This window comes from Oreochromis niloticus, linkage group LG4 (genome assembly GCF_001858045.2).
Source record: "Oreochromis niloticus isolate F11D_XX linkage group LG4, O_niloticus_UMD_NMBU, whole genome shotgun sequence".
Taxonomy (NCBI): Eukaryota; Metazoa; Chordata; class Actinopteri; order Cichliformes; family Cichlidae; genus Oreochromis; species Oreochromis niloticus.
In genome coordinates this window covers 6096157-6119252 of record NC_031969.2, presented here as the reverse complement: position 1 = coordinate 6119252, position 23096 = coordinate 6096157, and the positions used below count along the sequence as shown (strand labels likewise).

At 42.1% G+C, this 23096-nt stretch overlaps 1 protein-coding gene and 1 long non-coding RNA gene across 3 annotated transcripts; both read right to left on the bottom strand.

The window, feature by feature from the left end:
• Nucleotides 1–63: 63 nt before the first annotated feature.
• pih1d1 (PIH1 domain containing 1) lies at nucleotides 64–15808 on the bottom strand. Of its 2 annotated transcripts, none has more exons than XM_005468569.4 (10): nucleotides 15746–15808; nucleotides 12555–12645; nucleotides 10373–10430; nucleotides 10030–10218; nucleotides 9177–9238; nucleotides 8951–9032; nucleotides 7365–7461; nucleotides 6403–6490; nucleotides 2371–2514; nucleotides 64–174 (listed from the first exon to the last, which is right to left on the bottom strand). In XM_005468569.4, the coding sequence occupies exons 2-10, from the start codon at nucleotides 12633–12635 to the stop codon at nucleotides 139–141; spliced, it is 837 nt and encodes a 278-aa protein (XP_005468626.1). In that variant the 5' UTR covers nucleotides 12636–12645; nucleotides 15746–15808; the 3' UTR covers nucleotides 64–138. The 2 variants fall into 2 exon arrangements, with proteins under 2 accessions (XP_005468626.1, XP_013127538.2); XM_013272084.3 differs by having other exon boundaries at nucleotides 139–174; nucleotides 15645–15749.
• A 5755-nt stretch (nucleotides 15809–21563) lies between these two features.
• On the bottom strand, nucleotides 21564–22441 carry LOC109202013 (uncharacterized). Its single transcript, XR_002061973.2, has 2 exons — nucleotides 22239–22441; nucleotides 21564–21929 (listed from the first exon to the last, which is right to left on the bottom strand). It is a non-coding gene; the product is annotated as an uncharacterized LOC109202013 (long non-coding RNA).
• Between the last annotated feature and the right edge of the window lie 655 nt (nucleotides 22442–23096).

The following is a 23096-nucleotide window of genomic DNA, read 5'->3' as shown; positions in this document are numbered from 1 at the left end:
GTCAGGCCCTGCAGATGATCCTTGTGATAACTGAGGATTAATGGAATAACAACACTAAACGACTGTATGAATAACACTTTTATTGCTGCAGTATTATTTTTTAAAAAACATCACAAACTGAACATGACTTCTGCAGTTTCATGAAGACACTACGGGCATAGTGACTGTGAGGATCTGGGGAAAAGAAAACAGAAACGCATCGTTCAGCAGGTTAAAAGACTGAATTTGAGTGAGTTATGTGTGTATGTTTGCTGCAACGTTAAGCTTTGCTGGTGTGGTTCCTGTGGCTGCTGTGTCATTTGAATTCTGAACTGTTTCTCGTCATCTCACATTGTGCAGTCTGCTAATTCACTCATTTTTATACTTATTTCAGATTTATTTTGACTGTTCACCATTTGGCACTTGCAGATTTGGGTCGTACATCACCACCTGCTAGCATCTCCTCCTTTGTCGCCTGGGCGCTATTCCAGAAAGTATGTCCAACAAACTGTAACGGATCAACTCACAACTCGGATGTTTTGGAGCAGGACGCTCCAAAACATCCGAGTGTTTATCCTGAGTACTCCTACATCAGTAGGGAAAGAAAGCATTCAGCAGTGCAGCTTTGAGATCAGGATTCACCATGGCATGAAGTGCTGACCATGATATTTATGAACAGCATTTCATTATTTCTGAATTATTAGATAAAAATGATTAAGGGATGTTTTACTGAGTTACTGTGAACATACAGAGCTCTGTAGTCGTTTCATGTTCAACTGAAAAAAAGCAGGGCAGCTCTCCAAGTCTTAAAACATTCTTTTATCAGTGGAAGCAAATATGTAATAAGAATGTCTACGCTTTCATAGATTTGAAATATTCCAGTATAGTTTTTGGAGAATGAGCCGCTTTAGTGCAGATCTGCCTGTGATGTCTGATCTGGTTCTGCGTCAACCCACCGAGACTGATTCAGGTGATTTTTGTGGAAAATATGTTGAGACCCATACCTTTCAAAATGACACAATTTAAAGCCTGAAACTTATTCTGTGAACAAATGCTAACATGAAATATAGTCTGGAAAGGTTGCATTTAATTACACTTAGTTCAGTTTTAGTCTTAAAGAGATTTTAGCTTCACTTCACTCAAATTTTCATGTCTTTACAATCCAACTGTGACACATGACATTTTGATATGGTGTTGTTTTAATGCCTCTATTCTGAGCGCATGTAAAAAAAAAAAAATTGCAAGCGCAAATGTAGCATGTTGAGGAGAAAATTCTTTTAAGCGAACAAAAGTTTAATTTGAGCGAATTTCTGCGTGCAAGAAATGTATCAGTGTTTGCGGAATAGAGGCATATTTTTCCATCAGTGTGATCACTTATACATCGAATGATTGATTACTGATCAGTGTGTAGCATACTATAAAGGGGAAACTGCCACAAACAATTATTTAGATAGTTGACTTGTCACCGATTATTTTTGCGATTAGTCGACTATTCAGATCATGCATCCAATGGATGTAAAACGTACAGCTTATTGCACCAGCACGCATCTGCTCTTATATAACTATCATTAGCTTACAGCTTGAAGTGTTTAAGGTATGTGCTAACTACACTTCTCACTAACTCACACTTCTGTTTAATCGGTTTTCCTTTTGACGTTTATTCAGCTGTGTGAAAACTATACCTTTATTCTCAGCGACACCGATTTACTCACGAACAAATAAAACACTGAAAAAAGCCAAACAATAACATTTTTAAGTTATCTGAGTGACTTTTATATCATGTTTAACCTGAGTAGCGAAAGACCGTTTCAAGTGTTATACATGTTCATGTTTTGTTGGAGGTTGCTGAAACCTCCAAATCATGATCTGAGGCTGACAAACTGCTCTTGCTCACTGCATGCACTAAGGAACGTGAACGTATTGTGTTGCCATAGCAATGATATTGCTGTATAACATTTCCATAGGACATTATTATTTAAACCGGTGTTATTGCAGACGACATGACATGGCACAGCTTGTAGTCTGAAGCCTGCCCGTGTAGCGTATGCACGTTCTTCTTGTGCCTGTTTGACTTTTCTTCATCTGCTCTGTTTTCTCTCCAGAGTGAAAGGATGTGCACGATGGGTTAAAAGGCTTTACAGCCATTCAAAGCACTGGCAACCCTGACCCCACTTGACAGTGCCAAAATGACCTCAGAGCACGTTTACTCCTACACCGCAGTTTCCAGAAACATAGCTACACTTAAAGTGATGCTGACCTCAGCAAGCGTTTGCTGTTGCTGGTGGCACTGCTTGGTAAGAAGAATGTGTATAAATCCCCAAAACAACAATGGGCATTAAACACAATACTGTATGTGACAGGGTCCAAGAACAGGGTGTATATTCTCTCTACCTGTGTGCTGCTATTGTACTGCGCCACGCTGTTCTCCTGGTCAACCAGGAAGGGGTGGAAGATGTCAAGATGGAAGAGCGAGGGCCGAGCTGTTAACACCAGTCGATCCTCCCCCACATCCAGAACCAGAGAGCGAGACGACCCCTGTGCAGGAGACATCACCATATGATTTCATCGTGTGGAGGAGCAGAGCTGTTGATCTCTACTTTTAAGATGGATTTGAGCAAGAATAACTAAGAAAGCAACGTTTTAATTTTAGCCAACTGTCACAGACCTCTTCAGCTGTTTGTGGAGGCCATCAGGTACACGTGACTATTGTAAGCTTGGTGTAAATATTTAAACAACAAGATACATCAACACTTCAATTTTAGTATTTTGAAACAGTCTGGGTACAGGATGAGGACCAACTAATGTCAAATGTAGCACATATACAATTTTTTAGGAGGTCCATGATGTGCAAATATTTAACTACTAAAAAGGATTCATTTGACTCTATAATGAATTTCTAGAGTTCTCACAACACAAATTATACCCAATATCAGCGCAATTTATGGACACACCCAGTGACAAAATTCACTTTTACTTCTAAAAGAAGTCATGACGAACAGATTTGATTTTAAGTGTTTCTCACATCCAGTCTTACAGGTTTGTTGTGCCACCTGTCTTGGCAAGAAGTTTCACTTTTTCTGATACCAAACTCTTCTTTTACCTGAATTGGTTCTTGCTGTGTTTAATAAAAATCATCCTAGTGTAATCGTCCGGAACGCAGACAACCACAAACTCATCAGCAAACTATTCTTACACTGACTTATAACCTTCAAAATGGCTTACACTGACAACTGCTGTTAGCTAACATGAACGGACATGATGAAATATTTTTAACTTTATGCTGGCTTGATTTTTGTTAAATGGAGAGTGGTTTCTACACTGAAGTGTAAGTTAGCCACCCAGGTTGTTTCTTGTTTCTGATATATTCAAAGACAAATATATCAGTCTGTTTTGGACAAAGGTACTGCTCCTTCTCTAGGTTTTAGAGGTATATATATATATATATATATATATATATATATATACACACATACACACACATATGTGTATATACATATATACATGTATATGTGTGTGTGTGTGTGTGTGTGTGTGTGTGTGTGTGTGTGTGTGTGTATATATATATATATATATATATATATATATATATATATATATATACACACACACACACACATACATACATATACACATATATATCTATATAGATATATATCTCTATATATATACATATGTGTGTGTATATATATATATATCTATATATGTATATATCTATATGTGTATATATATATATATATATATATATATCTATATATGTATATATCTATATGTGTGTATATATATATATGTGTATATATATATATATATATGTGTATATATATATATATATATATATATATATATATATATATATACCTCTAAAACCTAGAGAAGGAGCAGTACCTTTGTCCAAAACAGACTGATATATTTGTCTTTGAATATATCAGAAACAAGAAACAACCTGGGTGGCAGCTGGATAGCGTAGTGGTTAGACTACACGCCTTTGGAGCAGAAAGATCGCAAGTTCGATTCCTGCCTGGGGCGTCTGTATCCAGTAAGGGTCCTAAGGCTAGACCCCCTATGCTAAAGTGAGCCTACCGCAGACATGAGCGAGACAGATAAATATGAAGGCATGCCGGCTCGGACGTCGCCCGGATCAACAAGGTCCGCGTCAGGTGTTGAGGAACCAGGGCACCCTGACGACAAGTGGGCTACTGGAACAAGAAGGCATCGGTGGGCAAGAGACGAAAACAGGGCGTTGTTGGAATGCTACTACGCAAGTAACCCTGGCGGAAGGGGTTACATGAATAGGATGAGGGACCTATGGATTCTTCGATACCCAACATCCACAATGACGGCGAAACAACTAGTAGCTCAGTGTTCCAACATTCGAAAGAAGGGACTGCTCTCACAGCTAGAGATTGACGAGGTACAACATAAATGCTACGGCAAGGAGGAGTCAGGACGCCAGGTCAGGGGGGAGATATCATCACCCCCACCCGAGATTGGGTACATAGCCCCAAGTGCGATAGGAGTCTAGAGTCTAGAATTGTACAAGATCAACAGGACCCTAAGGATGTGGCACACAACACTAGAGGCCAACTCCAAGCCCATAGCACAAGTCACCATCAAGTGCGGGATCTATCAAGGAGATGCTCTGTCCCCACTGCTGTTCTGCATAGGCCTGAACCCCCTCAGTGAGATCATTAACAAGACTGGCTATGGATACCGACTACGGAACGGAGCGGTTGTCAGCCACCTCCTGTACATGGATGACATCAAGCTGTATGCCAAGAGTGAACGAGACATCGATTCACTGATACACACTACCAGGCTATACAGCAATGACATTGGAATGTCATTCGGACTGGAGAAGTGTAGTCGGATGGTAACAAAGAGAGGGAAGGTAGTCAGAACTGAGGGGATTGAACTACCAGAAGGCAACATTGCAGACATAGAGGACAGTTACAAGTACCTGGGGATCCCGCAAGCGAATGGGAACCATGAAGAGACCGCTAGGAAAGCTGCAACCACCAAGTACCTGCAGAGGGTCAGGCAAGTCCTGAGGAGTCAGCTGAACGGTAAGAACAAGATCCGGGCCATCAACACCTACGCCCTGCCCGTGATCAGGTACCCTGCTGGGGTAATAGGCTGGCCAAAGGAGGAGATAGAAGCCACTGACATAAAGACAAGAAAGCTCCTTACCATGCATGGAGTCCAGCACCCTGAGGCTGTACGCTAAGCGGAAGGAAGGGGGCCGGGGACTGGTGAGCGTCAGCACCACAGTCCAGGATGAGACAAGAAACATCCACGAATACATCACGAAGATGGCCCCAACTGATAGCGTGCTCAGTGAATACCTCAGGCAGCAGAAACCCAAGAAAGAGGAGGAAGGCGAGGAACCATCATGGAAGGACAGGCCCCTGCACGGTATGTACCACCGGCAGATAGAGGAGGTGGCTGATATCCAGAAATCCTACCAGTGGCTGGACAAAGCTGGACTGAAAGACAGCACAGAGGCACTAATCATGGCAGCACAAGAACAAGCTCTGAGCACAAGATCCATAGAGGCTGGGGTCTATCACACCAGGCAAGACCCCAGGTGCAGGCTGTGTAAAGATGCCCCAGAGACAATCCAGCACATAACAGCAGGGTGCAAGATGCTAGCAGGCAAGGCATACATGGAACGCCATAACCAAGTGGCCGGCATAGTGTACATGAACATCTGTGCCGAGTATAACCTGGAAGTCCCGAGGTCAAAATGGGAGATGCCCCCAAGGGTGATGGAGAATGACCGAGCTAAGATCCTGTGGGACTTCCAGATGCAGACGGACAAAATGGTGGTGGCTAACCAACCGGACATAGTGGTGGTAGACAAACAGAAGAAGACGGCTGTAGTGATCGATGTAGCGGTTCCGAATGACAGCAATATCAGGAAGAAGGAACACGAGAAGCTGGAGAAATACCAAGGGCTCAGAGAAGAGCTCGAGAGGATGTGGAGGGTGAAGGTAACGGTGGTCCCCGTGGTAATCGGAGCACTAGGTGCGGTGACTCCCAAGCTAGGCGAGTGGCTCCAGCAGATCCCGGGAACAACATCGGAGATCTCTGTCCAGAAGAGCGCAGTCCTGGGAACAGCTAAGATACTGCGCAGGACCCTGAAGCTCCCAGGCCTCTGGTAGAGGACCCGAGCTTGAAGGATAAACCGCCCGCAGGGGCGTGATGGGTGTTATATATGTGTGTGTGTGTGTGTATATATATATATGTATATATGTGTGTAAAAATATATAAACATTTTTAATCTCATCTTATTTTCCCTAACAGCTAAGTAAAGCTAAAATAAACCAGCCTGTATTTGAGGATGACGTCTACCCTGAAAGAAACAGTTTGGCAGAGAGGACTGAAATAAATGTATGGTTAGTTATGTGTGTCTGTTTAATATCTCACCACTCCGGGAAGCTTTATCTCTGCAATCAGGTACTCTGGGTCACCAGCAGGAGGCTCAACAATCAGCGTGAACTCTGGTCTGGGCAAACTGAGGAAAGGGTTGACATTTCAGATCACATTGCCTTTCATGGAAAATGAGACGAACAGAACAATATACAAAGGTTTTCCTCTTAGGCTACGTCCACACGTACACGGGTATTTAAAAAAAATAATCCCGTCCACACGTAAACGCAGAAATGAAGGAAAACGCTGCTAGGAACATGCCACAGTAACAGGTGGCGATATATTCCTAACCGTGTAGAAATGTTGGCCAATCATAAGTCTAGAAGCCTCGGTGGGAAATAGTAAACAAAGATGGGGCATAGAAGCAGAACCGAGTCCTATGTGTGGAGGGACAGTAACTGTGTGTGTATATGTAAGCATTTAAACACTGCAGAGAGTACAACTAACAGTAACAGTATTGTAGATATTCATTTCACCGAAACAATAACGTGGCGCACAATGTGACGTCAAAAAAGGCGCACACCTTTGACGCTGCGTTTTCTCCGTTTTCCTCGTCCACACGTAAATGCAAAAATGGAGTTTTCGAAAATATCCACCCTGGCAGGCGTTTTTAGAAATCTCCGTTTTCAGTGACTGAAAACGCCGTTTACGTGTGGACGAAAGGTGCAAACGCATAGAAAAATCTGCGTTTTCAAAAATACCCGGGTACGTGTGGACGTAGCCTTAGTGGTTGCAGATGACTTCTCCCTGCGGGATGAAAGAAGGAATTTCAGCATGTGTTACAAATTATAAAGAGACAGATTCCTGTGAGTGCTGAAATCTGAAACCGCAATTCCTGCAAATAATAAACTACAGCAGTGATGCAAATTGGCGTGCATCTTTATTGAGTGAGCGAAGTGCAATAAAACATACAAACGTGTTTCAGTGTGTTTTCTGTTAAGCACAGAGGGGGTACATACGGAGGCTGCAGCTCTTCAATGACCGGCCTGCTCTTTGTGCGGATATTCTGCTCACTGACAGAACCCAAAAACTTTCTGTTTTTCAGGACCTTCCACTCTGCAAAAACACACAACAAGTAGGGCTGGGTATCGTCACTGATTTCTAGAATCGATTCGATTCTGATTCACAAGGTCCTGATTCGATTCGATCCACGATTCGATTCCAATCGGGGAAATTTTGCCTCAGACAGTCAGAAATATTATAATTCTGATCATTTATCAGTACATATCCATATTTTTATATCTATAAAAAGAAAGCTGACACTTGTGAGACTTTACCAAAGGTGTAAGCATCACAGCAGATGCCTTTGTGTCAAAGTAACTGAGGATAAAACACAGAAAAACATGAAGATTTTCCTGGCCTGGGTTTTTATAGCAGATAACTTTAAAAATATTCTGCAGTAGATCAAAAACAGAAGAAAACTATGAATCAGCAGGTGAACATTACCTGATGCTGCTGAAGTGAAGCAGAGCAAAGTTACAGAGGTTTTATTAGAGACACAGCTAAGCATTTTGCAACTTTGCATAATTTTAAAAAGTTTAAATCTGTTCAGCAGCCTATTGAACAGCAGAAATGAGGCTTTCTTGTCGGAAGTAAAAAAAAACAGTGGCCGACAGCGCTGTAAACAACGGTAGACTGGTGGTATTGAAATCCTGTTCTTTTTATTCTTTTACTGGACAGAGAAGACACGACTCAGTTGGTCAAAATATTTAAAATATAATTTTATTCATGGATGTGCACGAGGTTAAACCCTCTGCAGATCTAAAGCATTACAAGCATATCACCTATGTTATAATCCGCTCACTCCTCCCCTACTAAACCGTCACTTGATCATGTTATTTTGGTCCTCACATGTAATAAGCAAGCGAATAATGCAGAAAACAGATTTTTAGATGGGAAAATATTCATGAGAGAGAGAGGGAGAGAGAGAGAGAGAGCTGTGCATGAAGTGGGATTTTTACCGTGGTGGAAGCAAAACAGCAAAAGTAAGAGGGAATTCATGATGATGTTTATGTGAAGCGAAATGTGAAGTTTAGTTTGGATCTTATTTTGCTGCTGGTTCAGTCAATATTGTTTGGAGAGAGATGAAACCTGCAGCTTCAAAATCGAATGCAAAAAGGATGTAAACACACAGCACAGACCCGCTGAAACATCAACATCAGTGAGCTGTCGGCTTTCAGCCCCGACTGTGTCCGTGTTTGTGTCGTCGGGTGAGAAAGGCGACATCTCACTGATTCTGATGCGTCGGCGGTCCGCGCTTTGTGTTTACGTCTTTGTGCAAAATCCGTTTACATGCCCTGGTTTGCTGTTTTAGCTGTTTGGTGGTTGTGGAAATTTTGTGAGGTTTAACCTGAGATTCTGGCATGTCGGGCAAAATAAATTTATATTTAAAAATTGATTCAGGATTTTAATGAATCGATATCACGTTATTCAAGCCAGAATCGATTTTAATCGGAAAATTGATCATCAAACCCACCCCTAACGACAAGTGCCGCGTACTTCCAGAACAAGAATTATTAACACAGACACACACAAACACACTGACCTCTACTCAGCTCCAGATTGTATTTGTTTTCTAAACCCTCTACAGACACGAGGATAACAAACTGCTGGAATAAGGGATCCTTCTGCAAGACAAAATCATACAACACTTTTTATGCAGAGTTTACAAATTAAGAAAGTTAATGAAGGTCAGGATTCAAAGGAATATAAAATAAAATAATTTCCTTTTTGATTGCAAAAGGAAAACAACCACATGTACATGAGCACACCTGACACTTCTGGAAGAAGTCCTGGTTAATGACAACATCATAAGCTGTGCAACCCTGAGAGCCTGAAACAGACAAAGAAACAAAAATATTTTCACCACAACACAGAAGCTGAAACGCTTCCATCCTGTCGGCAAATTGAATCAGGAAAGACGATGAATAAATAAACTACTACTTATACAGACTGATGTTGTGTAGATCTTAGACCAGTCAGTCACAACATTAAAATACACAACTGAGAGATGAGGTAAACAACACGTACAGTACAGTGTTACGATGTTATTGTTATTCAGAGACGCCGTTTCATTAACTGCACACCTTTAAATTACTCACATGAGTTTGCTTCATTCATTCTGGTCGGTGTGTGTACACCATCGTAGGGAACATACACGAGGCTCAGTGCTCACTTGCCAATCAATCGCAGACTTCTTAGTTATTGTTCTTGGTGATTTTAACGAAGGAAGCCTCAGTCAGGAACTCCCCAAATAAAGATAATTTTAATAAATCCAGGACTACAATGTAACTTATGATCCTGCAAATGTGCCCATCCGTGCTGGAACATAGAAGTGACCAACAGCTCAGGTTAAGCAGTTTGAGGCAAGACTGAGATGGTTTGGACATGTGCAGAGGAGGGCTATTGGATATACTGGGCAAAGAGGAAGACTACATAGAAGTTCATGGACACAGCAAAGGAAGGCATGCAGAGCTCAGAGCACAGCTCCAAACAACCCAAATCTGTTTAGATAAGAAGCAGCAAGCTGGTGTTTTGTCTTTAACATACTGGGTGGCAAATAAACCGGCTGTAAACCTTTTCAAACTCTGCTTGATAAGAATCACATGTTTGGCGGTTACGTACTATTGTCTATTTCTGTGTGTGGCTCGCCTAGACTCATGGGAACTCGAAAGCCGCTAGGATCGTCTGATTGGAGCAGCTCCACAAGCTTCTCTCTGGAGAGTTCTGGAGGAGGCGGGACTGAGTTCGACTGACAGACGTTTATAAATACCTTCTCCTTGTCTGGCTCTGAGAAAGTCTTCACACACATGCCTGACACGTTGGGACAGGAAAAGGGAAGGGAAAAACACACAAAAAGAAATTTTTGTATTAATGAGCAAACTTAAGAGTATTGTTCCAAATGCAAAGACTACATATATACATATATATATATATATGTACACTATCTATCTGTGACATAGCTTACCAGGCTCTGGTCGGATTACTTTGGAGTCTGGACTTTCACTGTTGATCTGCCCAAGGGTCTAAACAAATATTACACATATTATTTATTGTTTGGCAAACTCACAGCAAAGGAAAAAAAGCTGTAACATCAAATGTCATCTGTGATTCTCACAGTTTTTGTGCATGGAGATTTTTCAATAACACTTTCTGTACAAATTTATTTTCCCAAGATCGAACAGAGGACAATATAAACAATGCAAGTTTTCTGAGTACACTTTAAAAGTCACAGGCCACCTCTGTTTATGTGTAGGCTTCTGTTCGCATGTCTAGCTTAAAGTTTACATGAACCTCTAAATATTCTGCACAGCTATGACTTTTGATTTTAGCTGCAGATGGTTCTACATGATGTGTGGTCATCATCTGGAATGCATATATGCCAACAATGTCTGTGCTTTCTACTAGAGCAGTGACGAGCTGTTCTGTTTATTTAGAAAAAGCAACACCTGCTTTATTTTTTTGGGGGGGGGGGCGATACAGAGGAAACCCAGATGTCCCAGTTTTCCCACTGAGACTGAATGCACCTTACATTTTCTGGATCTGCGGAAGGCCGAAGGGTGATATCTGTCTCAAAACCCCATGTGGGCCTGCAAAGTGACTTGTGCATATAATGCGATTGGTGCATGTGCATTTAAGTTATTGTAAGTGAGTGAGAGGTATGTTACAAGCTGTGTCCCAATTCAGGGGCTGCACACTTCATAGGACCCGGCCTTCGTGGTCTAAATGGGCCGGGTACTCCGAAGAGCGAGGAGGGCGGAAGTGCGAGGCTTGTGAAATGGGACGATCTAGCCTCTGTCGTGCTGCTCAGGTTGCCTAGCAACCATGAAAATAACCGCTAGAAATGTTTCATACAGCATAGTTTGACATAAATGAAGGAAAAAAATGAGATGTTTTGATTTGATAAGCAGGCTGAGACCACAGGACTGTAAAACCATAATTGTGGGGCATTTATTTTTAATTATGATTTATTACAGCAGTGAGCTTGAACTCTGTTTCAAATACTGAGCTTCAATAAAGATTCAAGTTGATTCAAGACTGAATTCACAGAAGATGAAACTATCAGAATGAATATGAAGGATGAACAAAATCTGGAAATAGATGAAAAAGACATACCACAACCAAAAGTGAGCACCAAGGAGGGAGAGAACTATCAGCATTTTATTGGTCTTTATTGGCATAAATACCTGGGACGCCATTGGCTCATTTATCTAGGTTATATTATAGACTTGACCCACTGAAGTCTAAATCACAGGAAACAATGAAAAAGAGAGAGAAGACATCCAGGGAGGAGAGAGCTGTATGCAGCATGTAAGAACTGATGAAGGCAGGAATCTTTCAATGTTTATACAGTTTCCTATTTTTCTATCAAAATATTAAGAAACACGGGGTTGCTCAAGACTTCTGTACAGTACCCTATATTTACTGTTCAAGAAACCCACCGTTTAACATGAGTGCTTTAAGTTTAATAAATATAACTTTAATCTCAGTAGTGAAAACACAATTGTGATTAGGATTTTTGACATAGTCAGCCAGTCCTACTATGAAAACAGAGTTTTAGGGACAAATGAGACCAATGCTGAACTGTTTTTGTGTTGACAATGAAAAAACGAAAACACATTCCATATTTATCTCGTATACGAGTCATAATAGTGAGCTGATAATGGTGCAGCTGCATTCTCAGCTCACTATCACTGATGAAACAAAGAGCTGTGAATGATAGCAGCATATTTCAAGAAAATAACAGAACATCTGTTTGTAAACAACAGAGTTTGGGTGATGAAGCAAGACAACACATCTCAGTCTGTAACTCACCTTTGACGAGAGGCTGATGGAAAAAAATTTAAAATGAGTCTTTCAGGGCTGACTAGCAGTTACTGCAAATGCTTCCATTGCATTTCACCCACACATATGAAACAAATTTTCCTCTATAACCAAATGTAAGATTTTGTCAGATTTTTTTTTCTCATGTAGCACGACTAAGTCAGAGGGCCAGCTTTACCTCAAAACGATTCACCTTTTTTCCTTTATTGTGTTTTACTATTTAACACCCTGTGGGGATTTCTGTCTCCAGCTGGGATCGAACTGCCGGCCACTTGCCAAATAAATGCGTTACCATGTGATCACAGTTAACATAAAAGCAAACTTACCTGTAACAGTAGTTGCTGATACAATTCTTCCTGTTGCTGTAAGTCCAGCTCAGAGTTAAGAAGCGACATGTCCGTCATCATTCAGCAACTCCTATAATCACATAAGAAATCAATTGTTTAATTGACTCATTTCTAATAATACCAATGTTACTAAATTTGCTCATACTTGCAGCTATTCTCATAAACTTTACAAAACACTGACAACCACAAGTCCAAAATAACCAGTTTCAAGAGGCAGTTTTACAGACGGAAGCGTAAAGCTGTGGTCACAAATTTATGCACACTCATCATCTTCATCATCAGTAGACATTCATCACCATGAAGGTCTTGGTAATTTGGGCTTTTTGATCCTTAACTGTTTTTTCCAGGGCGGAATGATTGTACAGTATACATCTTTAATAACTTCCTAAAATGGATGTGTAATGTAAAATGTGAATACAACCTCAAATATCTACATATCCCCACTAATACTTGGTTCAGTGTCTCTTAGCAAGTTGGTCCTCAACCAGACGCTTTTGATAGCCATCAGCAAAGTGCTGCACAATCACGTCACCAAAGCGTGTTAAAAAGTTTAATAATGCACAAAATACTAGTTTCCGCCATTGCTACCTCTGAATAGCAATAGCAGGTGCATCTCCTTTCAGTAGATGCCCCTACGGTAAAGTTGACCTCTGACCTTGAGGTCAAGGTTACCGAGGTTCAAACTAGTCTGAGAGTTTTAGTAGATGCATCTATGGCACAGGTGTCGAACTCCAGGCCTCGAGGGCCGGTGTCCTGCAGGTTTTAGACGTGTCCTTGATCCAACACAGCTGATTTAAATGGCTAAATTACCTCCTCAACATGTCTTGAAGTTCTCCAGAGGCCTGGTAATGAACTAATCATGTGGTTCAGGTGTGTTGATCCAGGATGATATCCAAAACCTGCAGGACATTGGCCCTCGAGGCCTGGAGTTCAACACCCCTGATCTATGGTGTCAGTTTGAAAGTTATGGCATTCACAAACTACTCCATCAGCCTTTTAGAGCTCAAGGGTGAAAAAACATTGTACTAATCGGTGCATGCACCTGCATGGAACTACTGCATACAAAAGATAGTGATTGTATGAGTTATTCGTTCCCACTGTAGCCAAAGCGCTTGCTCATAGGGGTTCATATGATTGTTAAGTTTTTCTCATGTATGTAATATTGTAGGGTCTACCTTACAAAATAAAGCGCCTTGAGGCAACTCTTCTCATAATTTGGCGCTGTATAAATAAATACATAAATACAATTGAATTTAAAAAAATAATTTCACTTATGGATCAGTTCATGGGCATAATTATGTGTCATGTGCAAGGTATAAAATTTCATGCAGAAAAGATACAGTATATACCGAAAGTGTATGGTAGTGTCCTACCCTGGTACCACAGATCACACATTAAGAACAACATAGGTAGCAGATCTACACCAGAGAAACACAAGCACTGAATTCACAGAAGATGAAACTATCAGAACAAATGTGAAGGATAAAAAAAATCTGGAAATAGTTGAGAAACAAATATGCTTGCCCCTGAAAAAAAACATACCACAACCAAGAGTGAGCACCAAAGAGCAAAAGAATTATCAGCATTTTATTGGTCTTTATTGGCTGGCATCACATATAAAACATCAGGTCATGACCACACAGCCATTAACGCATAATGCACCACAGACAAGCATAAATACCGGGATGCCATTGGCCATTTATATAGGTTACATTATAGGCTTGACAAAGATATCCCACTGAAGTCTAAATCAGGCCTGGGCGAAAGAGAGCAGGCATCAATCCCATAGGAAACAATGAAAAAGAGAGAGAAGACATCCAGGAAGGGGAGAGGTGCAGGCAGCATGTAAGAACTGATGAAGATGGCCAGAGAGATGATTTCATGTTATTACACTCAGTCTGACAGCTGATCACTTTTGCTCAGTTAGAGTTGAATGTGGTAAAAGCTACAAGACAAAGGTGCACGTGCACATGGACGCGTGCATGACCAATGAAGTCTCCTATTTAAACAAGTAGCACTACACCTCTGATCTGACCCATACACAGTGCTGTGAAAAAGTATTTGGCTTAGCTTTTTTGCATATGTCACACCTAAAGGTTTTAGATCATCATAGTAATTTTTAATATTATACAGATTAGCAGAGTGATCACTAAAATCAGTTTTTAAATTATAATTTTTATTCATTAAGGTCAAAAAGCTATTCATACCTCCCTGGCCCTGTGTGAAAAAGCATTGCATGATGTTATTCAAGATTCAAGAGCTTTGTTCTCAATACAGTAATATACACAGTATACAGTGTACCGGAATTCTGTTTCACCCCAAGCCCCCCATGGTGCATTTACAAGTATATATCATGCCAATATGTAGCAAAATATTTGAAGAATGTCTCCAGAATGTTAGCAATTTATACCAAATAAAACGTCAGATGAGCATGTATTAGGGTGGCCATGAATATAACTAGGCAGCCTGTTAAGGTATAACACTGCATTTCATATCCTTATGGTAGCAATATATTATCTGTCACACACACTTTCAAAAGTGGAAAAATGCTGCCAAGTTTTTGCTGTTTTGTGATAACAGAATACAATTTCCTCACTATCAATGGACTAACTGCAGCTGCCACTGAATGTAATATTTGACAACAACAACAAAAAAACCCTCCCATCATTACTGGCAAGACCCATAACAGCTAACTTGGTTAAGTGCTAAAAGTTGTAATTGCTTTTCTTCAACAGGCTTGCGCAAAACCGTGCATACGACTTAAATAAAGTTCAGTTTCACAAAATGGACGAGGTTTTATAAAGTGGGACGCTTAAACATTAGCAATGCTGTCATTTCTACTGCGTTCATATCAGAGAATTAAAGTGAACACAATAATAATATTAGTCCATATTTTAGCAAAACTGACACTATTAGGTGTACAGCCAAACTGGCGAATATGAACTCTTTCATATTCCCAAAGCGCAATATAAAACTACTGGCTAGATCTTAACTACTTGTTTATGCACATGCTTGTCCATGTTGCTACCCGTATAAACACGTTAGCTTATCCTTAGTTTAGTAGCTTACCAGCCGACAACCTCTCCTTTTAGCTTTCCGTTTCCTGTCATTTTAACTTCTGTTATGCAATTTATTATGTTTACATGGTGTGTAAATAAATGTCTGTTTACCTTGTTTCTCGTACCGGTAATCGCTATTAGATGTCGCGCAGTTGTTAGACGTCACAGCGTTCCAATGACAACTTCCGACCCAGAAATTTCAGAATAAAGTCATCCATACACTGAACTGACCGAAAACGACTTCCTACAAATCGGCTGAAGCGATTCGTTCGTTAACATAGCCTTGCTGCTACTATGTAAATTGAGAAATTTCTTAGGTAGAGAGGTCGAAATTTAGCCATTCATCATAAATATTTGCTGTATTATTTTCACTGTTCCAGGACAAAATATATGGCAAACTGATCATATGCACTCACCAGCCACTATATTAGCTTTACCTATAACTGCTCTTAGAATGAAACTTTCTAATCGTGACATGGTTGATGGTGTCGTCTTAGTAACTGGGTTTTCTCACTGTAATATATTGTATTCCATATGCATAACATACGCCAAACAGAATCAATGGGAGTTAATATGTAGCATGTAGAATTAAACACCTACATTAGAAACACAGGTCAGTACCTCACTATTGGCAAGTCCGGGGAACATGCACTTCCTCACATACATGACCCACTAAACATTGGGCGTCAGATAGACATGCAGGTAGTGGTGGGCATATGGGCTAAAATTGTGGTCATAAATATTTTGTACTTGTAAATCAGTTTTGTACTTGTAAATCAGGATTTGTATGTGTAAAAAGAATTTATGTGTGTGTAAAAAAGATTTGTGTGTGGACATATAAGTGTCAAACTCTGCACTCAAGTTTCAAGTTACAAGTACAAATTTTGACCCGATTTTTCTTCCTTTCATCTGATTGGTCAATGTCATGTCAATCACAAATTTAACTACCCAATCAGAGAACAGGGTTTGGCTGTCGGAGGGGTGCTTTATGGAGCTTCAGGTCCTTGAAGGGAATAAATGCCCTTTTATATGCCAGCCCAGCGTTTTCCTTCATCACCAAGAAGGAAAACAGTCTGTGGTGGTCTAAGTTTGGTGATTTTTGTGTCACAGGTTTACGTGCTTAATACAGGGACCTCCAGAGCCTTTTCAACAGCGCTGCAGACCTCAGGGGGGTTGTGGAAATGACAGTCTTCACTAGAGATGGACCGATCCGATATTACGTATCGGTATCGGTCCGATACTGACGTAAATTACTGGATCGGATATCGGAGAGAAATAAAAAATGTAATCCGATCCATTAAATATCAAAAAAGTATCTCACAAAACTTGCGACACGGCGTAACTCGGCTCATAACCATAGCACGTCGGAGCAGTGTGCTCACGTGATAGAGCGGCTGTGTGTATTTGTAGCCTCGCTACCAAAACGGCATTTCATCTCCGAGGAAGTGATCCCAGAGAGAAGTAAAGCAAGTGTGTAAGTTCATCTCTGAATGTTTGTAAAGCATTCCCACGTTAAGCTTAACAACCGATATATGGAGCGAGTGCCTCTTCTCTCTCCCTCCCTCTCCTGCTGCTACTTCAATCATGAAACTGATCAATGATCAGCTGATCGGCTTTTCTGTCGCGAGTCTCTCTTCTTTGTTTTTGGCCCACTTTGCACCAGAAAGAGGAAACCAGCAGCTGAACAACAGCAGCACGTTTAAGCTTGATGAGCTGTTGTTAGAATTTGTTTAATATTACTTTCTACACCAGGATCCTTTTCTACGTGGCTGATGGCTGGTAACTGTGCAGGGGCAGATCTAGCAAAGTTTAGCCAGGGGGGCCGATAGGGCATTAACAGGGAAAAGGGGGCACAAAGACATACTTTTCTTTCTTATTCTCATTTAAAATGTCTAGCTTTTAATAAATAATTATCTCAGTCTTACACCCAAAGTTTTAATCTGATGTAAAATGTATAGAAGTCCATTACTGTGTATAGTAACTGTTAAGTCTAATATACCCTAGTAAGCTATACTACTTTTTCCTTTGGGAAGACACCATCTGTGCAGTCTGCAATTCTGTTGAAGAAAGATGTTGAATCTATTTAATTATTCTTGAAAAATAATTTATTTCGCACAGGATGGGACTCACCCCTGAGGATCATCGCCGGCGGTTCCGGGCCTGTAGGCTGACCGCGGAGGATCGGCTGCTTGCTTGGGCCTGGAAGCTGCACGACGCGGCGGTGCGCTGGCTGCAGCCGGGATCATCAGAGGGAGAGACGCTGCTGGTGGACAAGGTGGTGCTGGAGCAGTTCGTGGAGGGGCTGCCTGCGGAGACAGCGAGATGGGTCCGGTGCCACCGTCCCGTGAGTCTGGAGGTCGCGGTAACATTGGCAGAGGACCATCTCGCCGCCAGAGCGGGGGAGCCCGGGGAAGGCAGCCGGAAACCGAGCAAACAAGCCCCAGTGCGCCGGCGCAGGCAGAGTGGGCGCTGGCGCTGAGCCCCACTAATCCTTTTGCTTCGTTTGTGCCTTCCCAGGGATCAGAAATGAGCAGTGCCGCCCCTGAGCCACGGAGAGTGGCACAGACGCCGGGGCAGGAGTGCTGGAAGTGCGGGCAACTGGGACACCTGAGGAGGGACTGTCCTCTGATGGAAGTGGGGCAGGTGTTCCGCGTCGCCGGTGCCCCAGCACCCTCTCCCGGTCCAGGAGGGACGTACAGCATTCCGGTAAGGACTCGAGGGGGTATACGCCATGCTTTGGTGGACACGGGCTGTACGCAGACCCTCGTGCACCAAAGTCAATACATAGTCGAATGTCTCCATTCTTCTTCTTGACAACCACTATTGGTGATGAAAATGATGACTCCGACTCTCTGATAACACCAGCATCTAGAAGCTCTCGAAGATGTTTACGAATAGCTTCTATGTCCTGGGGATGAATAGGTCTTGCTTTGTGTTTAAAAGGGGTATTGTCATGGAGCTTGATGGGATGCTTCACTTCCTTAGTGCAACCAAAATCCAAGTCATGATGTGAAAAAACTTCAGACATGGCATTCAGTTTTGTTGTGATCCGTTCTCTCCATTTTGCTGGTATTGGTGACTCACCAAAATTGAAAGTGAGGGGTGTTGACAACATCTCCCGATCTGGGGGGTTGGTCACACTGTGCTCAGAGACTATGCAGTCATAGGCTCCCAGCTCTGCAATGACACTCAAAGCTGGTATGTAGATGTCTTGCTCTGTTCCGTTTGATACAACAACTGGAACCTGAGTGTGTGTACCAGCTTTAAGAGCGACTAGACAATTACTGACACACAAACCACCCGGCAGGCCTGAACCCGGGTGCTGAATGACAACACATTGACTAGCTGGGCTGAGAAGCTTGGCAGAACCCTCGACCACAACTGTGCAGCCAGCTGGAACTAGCACAGGAGATTTACTAAGGGTGGTCACAGCACCAAGATGATCATTACAATTTTGTTGGTACGTCACTTGGAGAGTTTGCAGAACTGCTCTGTACCCGTAAGAGGTAGGCTGGAATGATGAACAGTTACTAGAAGAGAATTGTTCATAAAGAATTTCAAGTGTATTCATGCCAATAAGTACTGAGGTTGGAAAATCAGGTCTCAAATCAGGAACAACAAGTGCAAGCGTTTGAACTGGGAAGTCACTCCCAAGAAAGTCTTTTGGAAATGTCATGGCAACTTCAACATACCCAAGGTATGGAACACACTGACCAGCAGCCCCCTCCACCTGAAGAAGCTCATTCAATGGGTGGACTGGCTGATCGGAAAGATGCTCATTGTAAAATGAAACTGGAATTGTGGTAACCTGGGAACCAGTATCCAGTAAACACGGACAGTTGCAACCTGCAATGTTGACTTCTGCTGTACATCTGGATCCAACTAATCCTGCCGGTAATCTAGTGTGGATCTTTGTCTTTGTCTGCAGTTTTGCACACTTGGCATGCTTTTTGTTCTTAGCGGGACAAGGTTGGTCCAGCTCAGCTCCTGTTTGCTCCTCAACAGGAACTGGAACTAGTTTAAATCCTCAGAAGCAGAGGACTTTTGCTTCTGCCACTTTTGTTTGTTGTCAAATTGTTTCCGCTTAGCACTTACCAATGCTGAATTGGGTGCATTTTCACATTGTGGCTTAATGTGACCATCTTCTCCACAGCGGAAGCAAAACCCTGGTTCAGGGCTGGAGATGCTAGGTTTTGGATTCTTACCAACCTTCTTCGGCCCATAGGGCTTTGAAGCTGGGCAGGCAGCAAACGGTGGTTTGACATTACACTGTTGTGCTGTCAAAGCTGCAAGCTGCTGTTGTATAGCTGCCATCTGTTGTGAGAGCTGTTTAGTCAGAGTGGTTAGTGCAGTACAAAGGTTAGTTTCTTCCGCAGTATTGGCAAACTGGGCATTAGTGGTGGCTTTCTGTTTTGTCGGTCCCAAATGCTGTTTCATTCTTAATGTCTTTGCTGCCTCTCTGTCCTCTTCAGTTCGAAGGAGTAATAGAAGTTCAGTAAATTTGGGGGGGTTGTGTTTCTTTTGTTTAAGTTGGAGTTCCGATATTAAATTGTTATCCCAACATCCCCTGCAGAATTGATTCAACAGTTGTTTGTCCATGTCTTTTTCTAAAACACCTCCTCTTTTTGCTGCATGCTGTAATGCCACCTGCAGACGTTGCAAATAGGCCGAAGGCTTTTCTCCACTGTCCTGGAAGATGTCCATGAACTTGGCATATAACTCTTCCCCATCTTGCACAGTGCCATAGGCTGAGTCAAGTTGTTTCATATAGACTTCTGGTGGTGTGTCAAGGCTGAGAAGTTTTACCATATTACAGGCAGGAGGCAGTAGACTGTCACGAATCAGTCTGGTGCGCTGCAGATCAGATATAGATGGATCTTTCAGGGCTAATTCAACACCTGACCGCCATGTATCATAATCTGTCTCTTGAATTGGCCTGGGCACTTTACCAGAAAACGCTCTCAGTCGATGGAATGCATGCAGCGAGCTGTCCCCACTCCGAACAACGTGTTCCACAACATAGAGCTGTACTTCAGGAGGGTTGAGATCAGCCGCCGGAATGGAGGCAGAATGCCTCTCTCCGCCTTGTGCTTCAGCACCACTGGCAGCAGAAGGGGACTTAGATGGAAGAGAGGCTGGTAGTGAAGGAGGAAAGACTGAATCGGGAGGTTTTGAATCTTCTGGTTGTTCTGGTTTTGCAACCACTGGAGTCTCTGGGTTGAGCTCTGCAAGGGACCGGCGTATCTGGGTCATCCCCTCACTGAGGACTTCTGCATAATCCCTCCCAGATAATTTAGCTATTCTTTTTAAGTCTGCCAAGTAAGTATTTGTCTTGGAACCACTAACCTTTGATGCATAAATTTCAGATAGACTTTCAATGTGGAATTTGTCACCTGAATCTGAAATAAACTGAGACAAACGTGTTAAAGATAAACCTGAAGCATACTCAGCGACAAGCATGTTATTAAATTCAGATTCTGGTGAATCTATAGTAACCTTGCGGCCTATGTCACCATACTGTTCAAGGAAATGCATAACTTCACCAACCGAGTGCTCAGTTACTCCGTCAATTAAAACCGCATTTGGGATCTTAATGGCAAGCGTCTCAAAAACTTCCATTATGGGAAAAAATAAATTGGTGAGTTTGAATATATATTAATTACTAACCAAATCAGCTCCTGGCTGGCTCGCCAAGAAATGTAACACTGATGAAGCGCTAATGAATTAATACAGGCTAGGTATTGAGTGAAATATTAGGTTAATCAGAAGATTTAGGAATGCTACTGGAGCTGATAGGCAGTAATTAATAAATACACACAACACAAAATGCTTTTGCAGGTACCATGTATTTAACCAAAACCCAAAGAAAAATAACAAGAAAAGAAAAGCTTAAATAATCACTCCTGCTGCAGCTATTCAATTAATCAAAAACCCAATGGGGGTGCACAAAGACAACTAAGCAAATTCTTCTGGCTTATGGCTTATACCAAGCAATATAGATTCTCAAAAAACAGTTCCCCATAAATAACACATGTTAACATCAAAACCACTGATCCACACTGAAGTCCATGAGTTTTATCTGAATGTCCATGAGAGATGTCCAAGCGCTATTGTCCATAAACGGGGGGAATGGTGTGTATGATTGTGGAAATCAGTGTATTTGGAAAATGGGGACAGAGCGTCGTCTTTGATAGCTTCCTACCCAACCAGTGGAAGCTTCAATGCAGAATGAGTCCTGCTCCTAGCCGTTCATTGGCTCACCATCCTTTTTCATACCCAAAAAGGTTCACCTGGCCTGCATTAAATAAACAAGGCCAATGAGAAATCACAAGAATAATACAAAAAAAAATGTCAGCCAGTTAAGCTAAATACATTAAGTTATTCTTGTATACACAATTTATAAATAAACAAACAGTATATTTAACCAATAAGGATTTGACTAAAACATTTCAACTGCTGTATACATATTACATAGCTTCACAACATTTGTTATTCAACAACTATCGGTCAAATCAAGAATCAAAATCAAATTGTTTGGACCAGCAGCAGCCAATTAGTGTCAGCTGGTAGCAATACAAACAGTCAATTAAAAGTTCAAACTCACCAATTCCGTTCTGTTCAGTGCAAAACAACACTATGGCTCTGGCTCACAGTAATCAGCATCTAAGTTGCATAAGTTAGTTGGTGTTAAAAAAATGCATTAAAACGGGAAAAGCAAATGTTTGCCAATACAAACCTGCAACAGCTCTGTCACCTGGCTTGCCTCCACGCATCTGACGGGAGGAAGCCGGGACAGGCTTACTATGACCTACATGCCATCTGATTAGCTGAGCAAAGTCATGTGGTTGGAGTCATGCGTTCAATGGCAGGAAATAAATGCAGGAAATTACTAAATGCTAGTAAAACAGATTTTACTCTGGGTTACACTTGGTTCGCCCCGGGGCATTGCTGGAGGCAGAGTGGGTGGAGGTGAAGTGTGTTCATGGTGATGTTCACAGGTATCCCATAGTGCTGCTGTTATTAAAGTATAAGGGCAAAACGCATAGAGTGACGGCTGCGGTTAGCCCGCGCCTGTCGCATCCCCTAATTCTGGGCATGAATTGGCCGGGGTTTCATCATCTGTTAGGGCAGTATGCGGGGATGCGATCACGACCTTTAGTAGCGTGTAGTGTCAGCGCGGCGCTCAGCGGTGACGCGGGGTCATCCGACACTGACTCTGGGGAGGGGGAGACGGCAGGTCCTTCACGGGAGGCCCCGCCGGCTCCGGAAATTCCCCCCACGGGTGATTTCCCTCTGGAGCAGTCTCGTGATGACACCCTACGCTCAGCCTTTGACCAGGTGATTGAGATTGATGGTCACGTGGCGCGCCCTGAAGCCGTGCGGACCTACCCGCGCTTCATTTTATTAAAAGATAGGTTATATCGAGTGAGTCGTGACACTCGCACGGAGGAGACACACGCCC